The sequence below is a fragment of the Lutjanus erythropterus genome, chromosome 21 (genome assembly GCF_056507025.1).
Source record: "Lutjanus erythropterus isolate fLutEry1 chromosome 21, fLutEry1.hap2, whole genome shotgun sequence".
NCBI lineage: Eukaryota > Metazoa > Chordata > Actinopteri > Lutjaniformes > Lutjanidae > Lutjanus > Lutjanus erythropterus.
In genome coordinates this window covers 24,165,012-24,180,844 of record NC_139337.1, presented here as the reverse complement: position 1 = coordinate 24,180,844, position 15,833 = coordinate 24,165,012, and the positions used below count along the sequence as shown (strand labels likewise).

Below are 15,833 nucleotides of genomic sequence, written 5' to 3'. Positions count from 1 at the left end.
CTTTTATTACTTTTTTCTTTTATTACTTATTTATTTGTTTACTCATTGCCATTTTTCTTTGTTTCAAATTACCCCAAATGGAAACTGAAGATTCTACTGCCTGCATTAGTCTAAAACAATAATCTGTTCCCAGATCAGCTTTGACTGTATGTATCAATGCAAAACACTGAGGAAAATGAAGAAAAACTGCTCTCGAGTCAGGTATCTCGACAATTCCGCGTCCGGACAAACCAATCAGCTGACAGCCGCATGACAGGCAGGCCTCACGCATGCGCACTAGCACTCTTTTGGTATCAGGAATATGGCAGCGTCCTGAACCCTGTTGGGGGGGAATACGCCGTAACTGAGCAACTTCAGCATCAGAGTGGGAAAACTGAGAAGCACTGAGCGCACTCAGAGGAGGGTGGGGGGCTGAGGGACGCCTACGAACAACACCCGTTAGAGATTTTACAGGTAAATGCTCCCGTTAGCACCTGCCACACTCTTCAAGCCATCTTCTCCATGTTTGCTTGATTGAACCCCGCTGCTAATGCGACTAGCTAGCTAGCTCTCCCATTAAACCCAAGTGATGATGTGCTAGTTAGCCGCTAGCTTGTAGCTAACTCAACATTAGCCTGCTGCCACAGCCCTTTTCTGCATTTGGCAAACAAACAAATGCTGATAACAAAAGTGTCTGGGCTGTCTGTTATTCGAGCTAGGTGGATCAATAACGTTAACATCGCTAAAACTGTCTTGTCGTGCTTGTTTTTAACCAAACAGTGAACCGTGTAGGCCCGCTGCAATGAAGCTGAGTTTGACTAAACGCTTGAGAGCCAGCAGGTAACCGTTAATGCTGCTTGTCATGGATTTACTTGACAGATCAGGAGCCAGCGCACATCCTCAAATGGACTTAAGAATCGCCGTTTTTGTGCGTTTTGTGTAACTTCAAGTTTTAAATCTCTTGTCAGGTGTAACTAACTAATAAGCAAGTTTGTCATATTTTGCAAGGAAGTGGTTCATGAAATCCTTACAGAACCGCATTAAGATGAAGTCGAGTAAGTTCCCGACCTTAAAGTTCCCGTCTCGGTAGGGAGATTGCTACATAAAATTGCCAAATAAAGGGAGGACATTGCAACATTTTTTTCAGTGCAGAAACGGCTTTCAAGAAGGCAACAGCATTGCAGAAACAAGCGTGATATTACAGCTGCAGCGATTTGCTGTTTTTTTTTTTTTTTTGGTTTGTTTGTTGTTGTTTTTTTGTCAGGCATTAAATTACTCACCTATTTTGATGACCGATTAATCGCGTTGAGACTTTGTTTTAAGGAAAAATGTCCAAAGTCACTCATTTCAGCCTCTGAAATGTGACTGTGGTATGACAGCAAACTGAATACCTCTGGGTTGTGGACAAATCCAGACATTTCAGGACATCACCTTGGGTTTTGGGAAACTATTAACCATTTTTGTGACATTTTATGAATCGAACAACAGCTCTAATTACAGCAATAACAGCAGCCCTAATTACAGTATGCATTATTTTTATGGCTTTGTCAAGGCTGTGTGATATATCTGATTGTGAAGTAGAGCTGCAGCGATCCATTTGTGGACAAAATAAGGCATTTGACTTGGCAAACTGATCAACATTTTTTCACCATTTTCTTACATTTTATGGACCAAATAGATGATTGATTGATTGTGAAAAATAATTGTCAGATTAATTAATAATGGAAATAGTAATTAGTTACAGTACTTATTATTTTTTGAGCTTTTCCAATATGACTTTCAAATAATATCTTAATTTTTTTTTTTCTGCGATGTACAATATATATCTCCATATACACATTTTCTCTAAGATAAATCTGTAAATTCTACAATATTGCAGGGATGGCTATTGTTGCATATTGATAAGATGGGTTTTTTTTTGATAAATAATCATCAGTGATGTAGATTTAATGACTAAGTGGGTAACAGCAAATAATAGAACAGCTAGATCAGTCTGGTAATAACTAGTCTCATATTACAATATCAAAATAATATAGATATACTGCCCAGCCTTTCAAGGCTATATGAAAAGGTTCAGATGCTCCCTTTCGATGTGTTATTTTAGTGGTCAATGCTGAGGTTTGGCTCATGTGATGTTACTTTTATTGTACTGCAAGTGCAGGTAAGGTAAAAGCTTTCTATTCAGCATAGTTTTAACTGTGACAGGAGTCAAAAATGTTTAGGGCCATATAATGATGTAATGACATGGCACATGACAGCTTGACCATTGTACCCATACTGTCTGATTCTGCAGCAGTAGTTTTCCTATTCTTTTTACCTTTCAAAGGGAAGCAGGAGATCCAACAATTTTCCAACAGATGTGGGTAGACAGCAGACTTAAGACTAACATATAAGCAGACCAAAAGAGCTGTTTCGGCAGTATTAAGTGTTAATTTTCAATGATGAGACTTATAACCTGTGGCTGTAGTCTGATTAGTCACTACCTCCTAAGAGGTGGACAGTCAGATAGGTCTCATTTAGAGGTTTGATACAATCCTATTAGCAGTGCTACTTGAAGCGAGCACTAGTATACCCTCCTGGATTGTATAGACTGTCAGCTGTGTTGGCAATGATCAAAAGCCGTGTTTGTTAAAGTTTCTGAAAAGTTGTGAGACCTGTCTAAAACAAGTTACCATGTAAATGTTGTGTGTGCTTGGCTTTGGGCCTCGTTCCATTGACTTGACTATCCTCCTGTTTACTTTCTTCTTCTTCTTCTTCTTTTTTTTTTTTTTTCGTTAAACTGTCAAGGATTGCCCATGAATAATTTGCTATTGATCTGCATACAGGCAGGAAGAGCAGGGAGGGGTAATCACATGACACAATCCTGGAATCTGCCTTGGTCTTTTTTTACACTCATCACAGTAATATAATAAAAACTGCACTGCCCTCTGCAGCAGCAAAGAGCACGCTGTGCGCTGCTTGCTGCTCCTAACATCTCCTATTGTGCGTTCCATCAGCCCCCTGCTTTGGATTAGATTCATTATGCAGCCCCATGAATGAGTGTTTGAAAAAAAAAAAAACTGTTGATGCAAAACTTGGCACCGGACTGTTCCTTGCACCTTTGTTTCTCTAGCACAGGCATCAATTATTGAGATGCTGTTAGAGGCTAATTTTTAAAGGCTCCTCGTCCAGTGTTGTGACACCTGAAAGTAGCTCATATCTGCGTTCTGCCCTCTTTGAATGCCAGACAGTTGTCCCCTTGGTGAATAGTGGATTCCATAATTTTTTGTGGCTATTTTGCTGCTTCAGACGGTCACTGAAACGGAGAGGAAGGAAAACTGGAGTCAGATTTTTCCAGGATCCTGGCAGAGTGCTGACACAGGTTCCCCTTGTCACAATGCAGCCGCCAGCAAATTACTGCACTAAGGATCTGAGAGGCAGTTAGGCTATTCCCACCATTTGCTCTATTCTGGTCTTTTTCTTTGATGCTTTCTTTTTTAATTAGCTTGAAGCAATCTGTTGCAAAGTATCGCTCTTAATCATCCCACCATTGCTTTGTGTTTTAAAGGAAACTGTTGGTATTTAGTGACAGGAACACAGACCCTAGTTAATCTATTGTCCAGATTTGAGAACATCTAGCTGTGTTAAATTAATATTACAAGGATTTTTCATTCAAAATGGGCACTGCTGGGCCAAAACACTAAACCTAACCTCTGTTTATCTAGGCAATCAATAGGCCACACTGGCTTTGCACCAGATTTTATTGACACATACTCAGCTGGAGCACTGTTATGTTGTTTTTGATATCAGGCTGGAATGAAAGACCTTTACTTCCTCTGTGTTTTGCTGAGCCGGTTGTATCCCAGTGGCTGCCTCTTTTCAAAGTGAGCCTGTGAAAATACATGCATGAAGGAGGGCGTGAGGATGTCAAGGATCACTGGTTTGTAATAAATTGTAAGTCATGTGCAGCCAGCTGCCCTGATGCCATGGCTCATAGCTGAGGTAATGACAGTGAAGAATCAGCCAGTCATGGAGCGATAGCCTTCTCTCTGTTGTTGAATAATCTCTCTTTATTCTATTAGTTCTGTAGCAGAGGGAGTGTCTGGAGGGAGGCTCCCTTCCAGCTGCAAAATGTTGAATGACTGTGTGAAGTGTGTGTGGCAGTATATTGGAATGTGTGTGTTACACAAACTTGAGGTAGTAATGACTTGTAAAGGTGCAGGTCATCTGATCACTTCTTATAGAAAGGACATTAAAGGGGTATTCCAGATTTTTTGATTCTAAACCGAAAGGCAGTGTATTACCTACAGTAAATGGTGGTTGACCCCCCCCAGTTTGTAAAAGCAGAGGGGCACCAGCACGGAAGCTAAGCAATGTACTGCTGACAGGGTCGGCAGCAAAATGCATTTTAGTCACCAAATGAAAGGTCTGCCTAAAAAAAAAAAACAGTTATATTGGCTGAATTTTGCTCTCTCCAAAGCAACCAGACTCCTTTAGGAAGAACTGTAATTTACCTTACAGAAGACCAGACTTGCTGGTGTACTGCTGCCCTGATCAGTTGGTTAATTTGTGGTTTTGTGTGACTTAGATGAATCTGAATTAAGCAAACAAACTAAAAGATCAAGACAACGTTAGACCAGCAACTCCTATGTTTTGCTAAGCAAAATTACGGTTTTTACCAAAGGAGTCTAGTTGTTCGTGAGAGATCGATGTTTGCCTTATGTAACAGTAGTTATATAATAGGCCAGTTCATACAGTGGCAAGTAAAAATTTGACTACGAGCAAGTACATTTCTGACCCACTTTCTCAAGCAGGCAGGTGAAAAAAAAAAAAACATTAACATTATTTTCTGAACTATTTTCTGTGCTGAAAATGTTGGAGTCTCACTTTCTGATTACAGGAATAGTAACTTTTCTTCTGTTTCGTAGGTCCTGTGAAAAGATGAATGTCGTCAAAGAGAACAAAGACCTGGCCTGTTTCTACACCACCAAACACTCCTGGAGGGGAAAGTAAGACCCACAGCTTGTTTTTTAACCCCACTGATAGGATTTCAGGTCTGGTGGCATTATCTATTCCACATCGTCTTTGTTTTGGTTTATGCATAAGGCAGCGCTAACCTAAATGTTTTCCTGTATCACCTTTTTAAGACAATTTGGAAAAATAACTGAAATCCTGACTCAGTGCTTCCATTGTGTTGCCTTCCTTATTTTAGCCAGGGATAGGAGGTCTGAAGATCAGCAGTCACTGATCAGCAGTAGTGACGTGTGTTTTAAAGAGCTGCATTATCTTATGAAATGTTTCCAAGAGAAACAGATACTAACAGTGAACACAGCACAGCACTGGTACTGACATTCATGTATTGTGTGGATGACAACATGAAAAGCTGCTTTACCCAAGGCCACAGATATTATTCTTTCTCCTTCTCATCAATTTCTCCCTATATTCTCATAAAAACGACAGTAGCTTTCAACCTACATTTTACGTTAGCGTAAGTAAATAGATTGTTTGTTATAAACACTGCATTATCTTGAATAGATAACGTCTTTATCCCAGGACAGAACAGTGTGATACTGATACTCTGATATTTTTACATAGTTGCTGGTTGTCGCAAGATGCAATCAACTAAGTAAATATTCCTTCTTTCATGTAGTGTCTTCCTTATAAAGATTACAAGGTTGACATTTTTGTGCACTCAGTATTTTATGCCAAGTTTGATTGTATTCGTCAGTCATTATTTTTATCTCCACCAGGTGTAATCCTAGAACAGGTCACATGTTTGGTTGTTTATGTGTGTGTGTGACTGTTACATCAGTCCATAGTGTGCTCAGTTTTAAAGCTTGAGTGGAGATACTGCTATCATATGAAACCAGAGGACCTCAGACAACAATTTATTCTAACAACCATGTCATGGTTGTTGGGAAAGTACTCAAATACTCCAAAATTGGGCTAAACTTTGGTGGGCGAAAACTGGTTTGACCATTTTCAAAGTTACTTGTAGGGATGCACATTTTGTGGATTTTCCTTAAAAAAGCATGAGCAGTTAATTAATCATTAATATTTAGGTCAAATAAGACACAAAACACACTTTTTCTCATTTTCATTTTTTTTCTTTTTTTCCTCCTCATTTTTTTTCTCATTTTAAGTTAAATTTTCCTTATTCAACAGACCATATCAGATGAGGGTCAATTACTGCCATCTCTAGACTTTTAATAAATTATCAATTAATACATTTTTAATTGGTTAATTCATAATGGTGATTAATCAATTAATGAGTAATAATTAACATCCCTAGTTACTTGGGGTTGATCTAATCAGCTCTGTGCCAAAACATAATTTATTTTTTAAGGTTTTAAGTTACAGAGACAGTACACATTCATAAACGTTTCTGTAAATGTGCCAGTTTAGCCGTATTGGCTAATTTTGATCTGTAGTCCCTGGGTAGGTGTAATGATACCAACACATACACATTAAATACATTAACACTGTAATGGCATCAACCTTTTGAATAGCCACATCTTCCACTGGGACATGCAGGTTCTGACCTATGAATGAGTATACTATAGTATACAAAAACACTTCATTCAAAACTCACAAATATCTGATGGTTGCATCTGGCAGTAGTGGTAGTATTTTAGTAAATTCTTCACCTGGCAGAGATCTGCACTCTACTGAGGGCACTATTCTCATTTCTAGATTGAATTAAAACAGGAAGAGAGTGTTTGCAGTATGTACAGTATGTCTCAAGTGAAACTGTGACCTTACTTTAACCCAATTCGAGGTGCTGACATAACAACAGATGTGAATTTTCACAGCACATTACAAAACAATGAGGGCAGCTTACTGTGTCTATGATGTAAACATGATCATCCACTGATTAAATCTACACTTCTGAATTCTATCAGTGCATAGATTTCATTGCATAAATTATATAAATGCACACATTAAAGCTATTATAGGCCTAAAACTAGATGGGGCATGATGTAGGTACTTGGTGGCCCTCAGAACTAAAGAATGGACAAGTTCCAGTTTGAGCTGTGAGCCGGTGAGATCACATTACCAATACCTGCTCTCTAAATGTCTTTGTCCCATTAAGGCCTGCCATTGACTTGGGTAACTTAAGCAGGCCTGCAGAGCATTAGCCATCATCAAAGCTTCATCCTGCTAATGCTTCCTGAAGTGTCCGTCAGAGACCAGTGTTGATGCATGTGTGTGGTGGACAGTGGAGACAGATAACCCAGTTTAGAAGAAGGCGGTGATGCAGTATAAACCTGTGTTGATGGTTGATCTGAACGGGTCGACACAAGCTGACCTTGGTCCGTGAGCCTCCTCCTGACCTGGGTGGAATATGACTCAAGGATGAAAATTTTATTTATCGATTCTAAGATTTGAAGGTCATTTATCTGGGTCTCTAGAGTGAGAAAGAGACAGAAATATGAGAGTCGGACAGGACAGTATTAGTAATTCTGCATGCACATGGATTCGGCGTGTCACCAAATGTCTGTCCTGTTTACACGCAATTGTTTTTACACATTTGTTGGACATCTCGACCAATGTTGGAATTGTTTGAGGCGAAATACAGATACGCTTTAGACTGTTTAGCTTGGTTTTTACTGTGGCAACTACCTAGCATAACTATACCTGCTGCCAGAACCATGTGGTGTCAGTAATGTTGCTGTAATGTTAACTAGGCACGTTTGATTATGTGTCTGTAGTGTCTGCACCAGAGGGCAACTACTTCAATAGACAGCTCAGGCGTTTGTCACTGATATGAGGCATTGTAATCTGTGTTGTGATTTGGTCTGGTAGGTTGTATGGGGCATGTTGGCCCCAGATTTCGGTAACCAACCCTAGTGTTACATAACACCCGGCTGTAAAAAAAGAACGCAGAAAATATTCATATTCAAGATAATCGAGTATCAAAATAGTTGGCGATTAATTAAGGCTAATAATCATTTAATTGTTGCAGCTCCCCAATCGATTAATATATTTTTAATCTGTTAAATTCTAATGAATAATTAATCATAACATCCCTGCTTATCAGTGTTCTCTGCCGGCCTCACCTAATTTTGTTGTCCTTCTCTCATCCATGATAAATGATATCTGGTTCGCTGTTTCCACTGTCTGCCTGAATTGAATGCAGAATAAGTGGGCAACCATGAAAGAGCGTGTGAGAAGAGAAAAATGAAAATGAAATTTTTATTTGGTGCTTTTGTAATGCAATTCTGTTGCTGATCAGTGAAGCGAATCTGCAGTGACGGACGCAAGGGTCCAAATGCTGACAAGCAGATATTAGTTTTTGACAGCAGTCTCGTATGAATGGGTCAAACACAATTCAGTTGATCTGCGTCATCTTCTGCATAAAGAGGATACAAGTCACACAGAGCTTTATTAGCTGGAACAAAAAGAGAAAGAGAAGGTGCCATAGTATTTCAGGATATCCTCTTTCATCTTGCTTCATACCAGCCTCAGATACTGTGGGCTACTTTTGTCTTCAGTGGATATTAAATCATGAAAATCAATTGTCCAGTTTGATTTTCACCAACCAAAATGCAGCCCTGATTCTAAAAATGTTAGGACACTGTGCAAAATGTAAATAAAAGCAGAATGAAATCATTTGAAGAGCCCATCTAGTTATATCCTTTATTCAAGCTCCCATTCTTGCTTGTGAATGACAGAGCCTTTTTTTTTCTTTTTAAGTTTTATTTTAGTCAAACTATGAAAACATCTGTCAGCATGGACAAAATATTCCAGGTTTTGCCTAAAAGTTAAATTAACCATGGCCTTGGGTTGAGAAATCTGTTTCAGGTGCAGGATCATCTTGCACAGCTCTTCACTGTGAATACAGAACATGTTAGCAAATGTAAACTTTAATTAAACTCATCTGTGATTAGTGTGCTCCTTTTGCCATATATAGAAAGCACTTTTGTCATGTGAACTGTGAGCATATTAGATAATAATATTCAGTATCACTTGATGTGTCAACTTCTCCAAGAACTATCCTAGTTTTTTACTCTAAATGCTTATTTCAAGTGCACATATGAAAAAGTTCAGTTTTACTTTAGTTAAAATGCATGAATAAAAATCAGGCTTCAGCTCCTGGTCATAAGTTTGACACATGCTCATGTTTTGTCAGACTTTTTAATAACTGGAATATATGGCAGCATATTGGTGAGGAACATGGAGAATATCAGTCATCTGTTCTGCAGGGAGTTGAAGGGTAATAAAAAAAAATCCACTATGATGTGGTGTTGTTTTGTAGTTTCCCCTGTTTTCTGTCTGGCTTCCTTTTTGCGTGTCTAAAACAAGTGTTTCTCCGTGCTTCAGATTGCACGGTGACATAATCAAATTTGTAAAAATCACTGGATGTCTGAGAGACTGAAATCACGGATGACTAGACCTCAAATGTTGTAGGGCTGCTTTAGCATTACAACTGCATTTTCCCCCTCTGTCTGTGCTCATGATCATGTTTAATTCAAGTCTTGTGACTCTAACTTGTAGAGAATATTAGATCTGTGTGGTCCTAATGAAGGACATTTGCATGTTTCTTGACTCAAATGGATTCTTTCAGAGTTTTGTTTCATGTATGGGCTTTACTTTTCAAACACAACATTTTTCTATAGTTTTTAGAGCATGAAAATACAAATCACAGACTCTTTTGAATCTTTTTTGAATGCCTTCGTACTTCTTAAGCCATCCAACAATAAGTAAGTCTTGTGCTGCTCACTAGCAGTTTTACATACCAGCACATAAGAAGTGGTAGAACTATCTTTTATGCTGTGTGTTAATTATACATCAGAGTTTTCAGTGCAGATGTTCCCATCATTTTACAGGCGGTCTGTTTCTCACATTCAGCTCTCCTCCCTGAAATCCGGTGTTTGTTGAGTGTATTGGGGATTATGTAGTGTTTTTCTTGCTTTTTATGTAGTCAAACAAATCTTCAGTTCAGTTGTCTTTGTGAAAAATGGTATTTAAAGAGGGAGGCGGTTGTTAAGAGGGTTTAGTCAGATAGAGGAAGTTGCTTAATGTGATACATTATGAAATACTGGAAGTGGTAGGAAAAGCTCTACACCCATGTTGTACAGTATGACTGAACCAGGAGTAACCTGTTATCACAAGCTGTATACAGTATAAGGTGTAAGCTGTACTTGTAAAGTTTATAATGTGCACTTTTCTCCTCATATATTGCTTTTATGGAAGAGTTGCAGATCCAGACCACTGTTCAGGACCATTTCATATATAGTTTATGATTTCAAATTGTAAGCACTTTCCTTAATCACACATTGGTAACATTAACAATCAATTAATTAATAAATTGTTATTTAAAAACAGCTTTATATATTAGACACATATACTTGAATATCAGATAACATTGCTCATAAAAAATAATCTGTCATATTTAAGATCTTTATTTGGTAATTGATTGATTAAATTTTGTTCAATCGACCAAACCCTTAAGGACCAGTTATTCATTGTACAACTAATCTTTATCATCTCTAGTACAGATCTCAGCTTCATCATGTTACTTGCCATCTTTCAAGGTGTGCTGTACCAGAGTAATTTAGATTTTTGTGAATGTTTTTCTACTGTCATGACAGTTATTGGTTTCCAGTAACCCTCCCAGTCCTGTGTGTATATCGTTGTAAACACAGGACTGTGTGAAAGTCTGGCTACTTCTGTCACATAGACATGGTTTGGGTATGAAACGTCCTTTTCATATTTTAAATTTTGTTACATGCATAATTGAAATTTGCACAGACTGTTTAAATAAAAGGAGAAAACTAATCAAATATGACTATGTCCCTTTTATTTGTTGAGTTTTTAATTCAGAGTAAGATAATATAAAATAGGCTTTTCTTTGTGGTCATTTTAAACATTTTTTTTCATTAAATTTACATAAAATGTGCTGTGTTGTGATCCATATTGTTATCTGCATATGAAATTATTTATGTGAAGATATGAGATTTTGCTCATATCGCCCAGGCTGACATCATGTCATCATGTCTGCTTTTCATGTATATCAAACAAACTAAATAATAAAAGCAGACCTGGTGCTCACTGTGATGTTTAGCCACCACAGGCCAATTTCAAGTCTCTGCTGAGTTGATTTTCATATCTTTGTATGAATGGAAATGTGAACCTCAGCAGCAGAGTTGTAAAATGATCAGTAGTAATGTGAAGGGATTTGTTAATAAGATAAGTCAAAACATTCAAACACATCGGTAAGATTGTCTCATACCAATGGTCTCTACATATTTCAATAAATGATAAACATTACTGTCCAAAATTTACTTTAATCTCAACTAATCCCACCTTCCTGCATGCGGGTATTACTTTATTTTAGCAGGTATCTCTGGCTTTTATGTGTGTAGACAAAACTGTGCTTTTAACTGCTTCACTTGGTCATGGAGTTGGCTAGAGAGGCACTTGTCTTTGTGCAGTAATTGGCATGCTTCAGTCAGAAAATCAGTTTGTTTTCAACTGTCTTTCTGCTTTCTGGTTGTCTTTCAAAGGAATGTCCGTCACGATCATCCTTGTGCTGTTACGCATGCTTCCATTATGTTCAAAGACGAGCTCTGTATCTATTCGATTTTTACGGTTACAGCATAAAAGCAAGTAATTGGTTGTCAGATGCTCAAACCAAACAGATAGTAACTGTGACTTCTTCATGTAGAACACAACCTTGTTCATATACTGATCACAAGTATGTTGAATTTCCAAAATATGTACGAAATGTTTAAGTAAGCGTCTTTGTTATAGAGCATCAAAGGAAGAGATGTAAAGTGAAAATGGCAGTCTTTGTTAGTCTTACAAACTCACCCTGGCCAGAGAGGGCTGTATATAGCCTGTGTACTAAGATAGAATTAAGGGAAGAAAAATCCACCCGCAGAGAATGAATAATTAACAATGTTTGTGCTGACACCCAGTTAAGCTAGCCTCTTAACACCAAGGTCAAAGTGTGTATAGAGACAGCACCCTGACATCAGGACAGAGTCATGGTCCCAAACTTTGTGGTCCAAGATGATAGAGGAAGAGAGTAGTGGAGTGTGAGAAAAGAAAGAATAAATTTCAACAGGCTTTCTAATCGGGAAGGTTCACAGAAAGGATGTGACATTTGTATAATTCTGGAGAAGGAAGGAGACTGACTGTGGGATGTGCTTTGACCTAATATTTGACTCCGGCCTTGCCTTGGGCTGCTGCCCGTCCTGTCTGTTTATGTTAGTCCTGAACTCTGTACACAAGTATGAATGCTTTATGTGGAAGCAATGTCTCAGTTTGACTTACTTTAACTCAGCTTTTTAATAGAACTGGCCGGGCACTCGATCTCTTAATGTTGTCCTGACATAATGAGGATGTGCAAGACAGAAAGGAGCCAAGTCAGCATGTTCAGTGTGCAGGCTAACAGTGCTATGGAGGTGCCAGAAGAACATGTTGTACATAGGCCTGTCACAGTTGTTATATAATCGCCTGATCACTGCTGTTCTTTTGCATAATTGTTAAAATGGTTTTCCTTCACCTGTATAAAAACAGCTAGATGTCAGAAATGTCATATTCCATCGTTATTTCCATGTTGTTTTCCACCGTTTTAGGTTGAGCTTTATCAAAAAAAATCACAGCTTCTGTGATTTGTATGTTGCACTTGGCCATATTGAGTTGAATTCAACAGTAATTTTGCAGCAGCCCTAATGGAAATGCACAATACTTTACATTTTCTATTGTTGATTTTCTGCAAATTTGTTTAGAGCTGCAGTAATTAATCAGTTAGCCGATTATTTTCAATTATTGTGTTAATTGTCAACTATTCGATAATCGCTAAATCAATTTGAGTAATTTTTTTCCAGCTTCTTAAATGTGAATGTTTTCTGGTTTCTTTACTTTTTTATGACAGTTGTGAGCCAAATAAGACGTTTCAGGACGTCAATTTGGCTTTGGGAAACAATGGTCATCATTTTAGAGACTGAACTAATCGATTAATCAAGATAATAATCAAACCCTCGCATTTAACAGACCCTCCACTTAAACTCAGAAACCTTAAATGACCTGTTTTGATATCAAACACCAGGCAGAAAGTTATGAATTGGGCAAAAATGAGAACTGAAACAGTTGGCAAACCACATGGCGATCAAGCACATGCAGACGTGCTTGACTGCTCACACACTTGCACATTCACTCAACGTAACATGCAGAAAGATTGGAAAAACAGAATTTCACACTTCCTTCCTACTATGCGAGAAAGCGCCACTCTCATAGCATTTCCTGTGACTTAGAGGATCAGAAATGACTCAGAACCACTAACGTACCAAAAATTGTGATCTTTCATTTTAAGATCACTGAGAGACTATACAAAAAGAATACAGGACATTTCCGAGTACTAATTTAGGTAAATACTCATGAATCACAGCTGCAGTTGCTTCAGTCTGTTATTACATGTCTACACTGAATGATGGTGAGAATTAAAGCTACATCTCTTTCAGTCCAGTCTGTAACTGAAGCTATAACGGTGGCAGTTACTGATATTTTCTCATCATATTTCCACCCTGTTTGTGCCTTATCTCAACCATCGCCTCATAAAAATGTCTGGAAACTGACACAATAAACCTGTATGTGGATGATATCATCAGTTAATTGAGCCCCAGTGATGTCACCTGTCCTTGACTCATCGTTAGCTTTCGGTAGGCGACAGTGGGGTTGCTACTGGACCTTTTCCTCTCACACCACTCTGCCTGCTATCTGATGTAATCGAGCTTTATTTCTGTGATATATTTGGCACATTCGAAATCTTCAGATCACAAGTTCATAGAGTGATGTTCAGACAGAGTTATCAGGGCTAACTGGATCTGTTAGCTTTGCCTCAGCTAACCCCCACACTGGAAACACCGCCGCACAGTCGGCCTCTTTCCCACATTCACTGCTAATGTTATGTGACTGTCTGTGCTGTTGTAGGTGTTTGTGATGGGCTGTAGGCTGCGTGTCTGACTCATCTCTGTGTTCCAGGTACAAGCGAGTCTTCTCAGTGGGGACGCATGGCATCACCACATACAACCCAACCACACTAGAAGTAACAAATCAGGTCAGTATGTGTGCAGCCTGCCATCATTCAGGAAGCTCCTCTTTACTGTAGGTATCAGTTCCTTGCAGGGGTTGTGGGATGTGACTACTGAAAAGCCATTTGAAGCCTGTTTCTCTTCTCGTCTAAAAGCTGAAAAGCAGTATTTTTAACGTCTTGTGTCCAGCCTTTAAATGCATTAAGCTTTCAGTTGTGCACTGAACATGCAACAGCATGTGTTTACACTGATTAGCACATGAAACATGATGTAATCAATACACATTAAATATGAAACCTGAGTCAAGAAAATGGCTTAACAGAAAATAGCATCATGGTTGTTTCTCCTTGAATTACTGGCATTATATATGGATTAAACCTGCATTAAAGTTAATTTAATTTATAGGTATACGTATAATTTTTGTATTACATTTGTTTTTTCTTCACTATTTTTTCTTGTTAAAGCATGCTGCTCAGTATTATTGTTAGTTAAACAACAATATTGCCTGTTTGTTATTTGAAGATGATTAATAAAGCTAAACAGAACTCCCTCTGTACAGCCAATATAAGGGATCAGGTTCTGGTTCGTCGCAGGAACATTTTATGTGAATCTTATGGGTGCCATCATAAGGAGTAACACTAATATCTGCTTGTGTTTTAAACCATTTATTAAATGTTTAGATATTATTTTTAAATGCTTAGGAGAGGGGATTTTAATTAAAGTCTTACCATAACATCTTGTTTCATATTCAAACTGCTTGTGTGTGACTATAACAATGTGTTTATGTCTGTGTTGTTGCTGTCTGTGGTACCAGTGGCCTTATGGAGACATCTGTGGTATCGGTCCAGTAGGAAAAGGTCAGGGAACAGAGTTCAACCTCACATTCCGCAAAGGCAGTGGCAAGAAGTCTGAAACGCTCAAGTTTTCAACAGAGCACCGGACAGAGCTGCTCACAGAAGCACTGGTGAGGAGGATAAACACTCGCAGCTGCATTACTTCACAATGAATAAACAGACATTCATAAACATATTCATGAAAAGGGTCCCAGAAGTGGTGTTTGATGTGGGTTATCCATGCTTTCTGGTTGTGTCATAGCTGCACAGTTTGCTGTGTTGTCTAAAAAAAAAAAAACAGCCGCAGCAGTCACGTAGTGTGCGATGTTCTGTTTGGGAATGCAGTGCTTGCAAATCACAGGCCCTTTGACTCACTGTAGGCGTTTATCACAAATGTGAATCAGCAGATAGTTTGTTGCTGTGATGAAATAAGCTCATTATGCTGAGGTGTTTTAAGACCGCAACATGATGGGTTTTTCCCCATAGAGCTCATTAAATGTATTTGAAATTTTGCAGTGAAGACAATACATCATAAATGTCACACAGCCATGATTTAACAGCAAGATTTGTAAGTTTGTGTCTGTCCTCTTCTTCTTCACAGAGATTCAGAACAGAGTTTTCAGAGGGAAAGATAACAGGCAGGGTAAGTATGATCTATGAATAAAAATTATTGTTTTGAGTGAATGTTTGCCACTGTGGTGACGCCAAAAATGTGTGCCGAACAGCGTTACAACTGCTACAAGCACCACTGGAGCGACACAAGGAAGTCTGTGAGTTTAGAGGTGACACCGGGCGGCATCGACCAGATCGACCCGCACACCAACCGAGTGGTGTGTTCCTACGACTATCGTAACGTAGAGGGCTTTGTTGAGGTCTCTGATTACCAGGGAGGATTCTGCATCCTTTATGGGGGCTTCAGCAGGCTGGTATGTATTTTTTTTTTCATTATAATATGGGGGGTATTTGCCGGGGGCTCCAAAGCTTCCTAATGCTTGTTAGA

At 38.6% G+C, this 15,833-nt stretch overlaps 1 protein-coding gene across 3 annotated transcripts in view; it reads left to right on the top strand.

The window, feature by feature from the left end:
• Nucleotides 1–296: 296 nt before the first annotated feature.
• The window catches only part of dnajc13 (dnaJ homolog subfamily C member 13), a 41,935-nt gene continuing 26,398 nt past the window's right edge, over nucleotides 297–15,833 (top strand). For all 3 annotated transcript variants that reach the window (XM_084746748.1, XM_084746747.1, XM_084746749.1), the window contains exons 1-6: nucleotides 297–453; nucleotides 4,887–4,967; nucleotides 13,951–14,026; nucleotides 14,815–14,964; nucleotides 15,435–15,476; nucleotides 15,559–15,759. In XM_084746748.1, coding sequence (XP_084602874.1) covers nucleotides 4,900–4,967; nucleotides 13,951–14,026; nucleotides 14,815–14,964; nucleotides 15,435–15,476; nucleotides 15,559–15,759 — 537 coding nt within the window. In that variant the 5' untranslated portion in view covers nucleotides 297–453; nucleotides 4,887–4,899. The remainder of the gene's footprint in view (nucleotides 454–4,886; nucleotides 4,968–13,950; nucleotides 14,027–14,814; nucleotides 14,965–15,434; nucleotides 15,477–15,558; nucleotides 15,760–15,833) is intronic.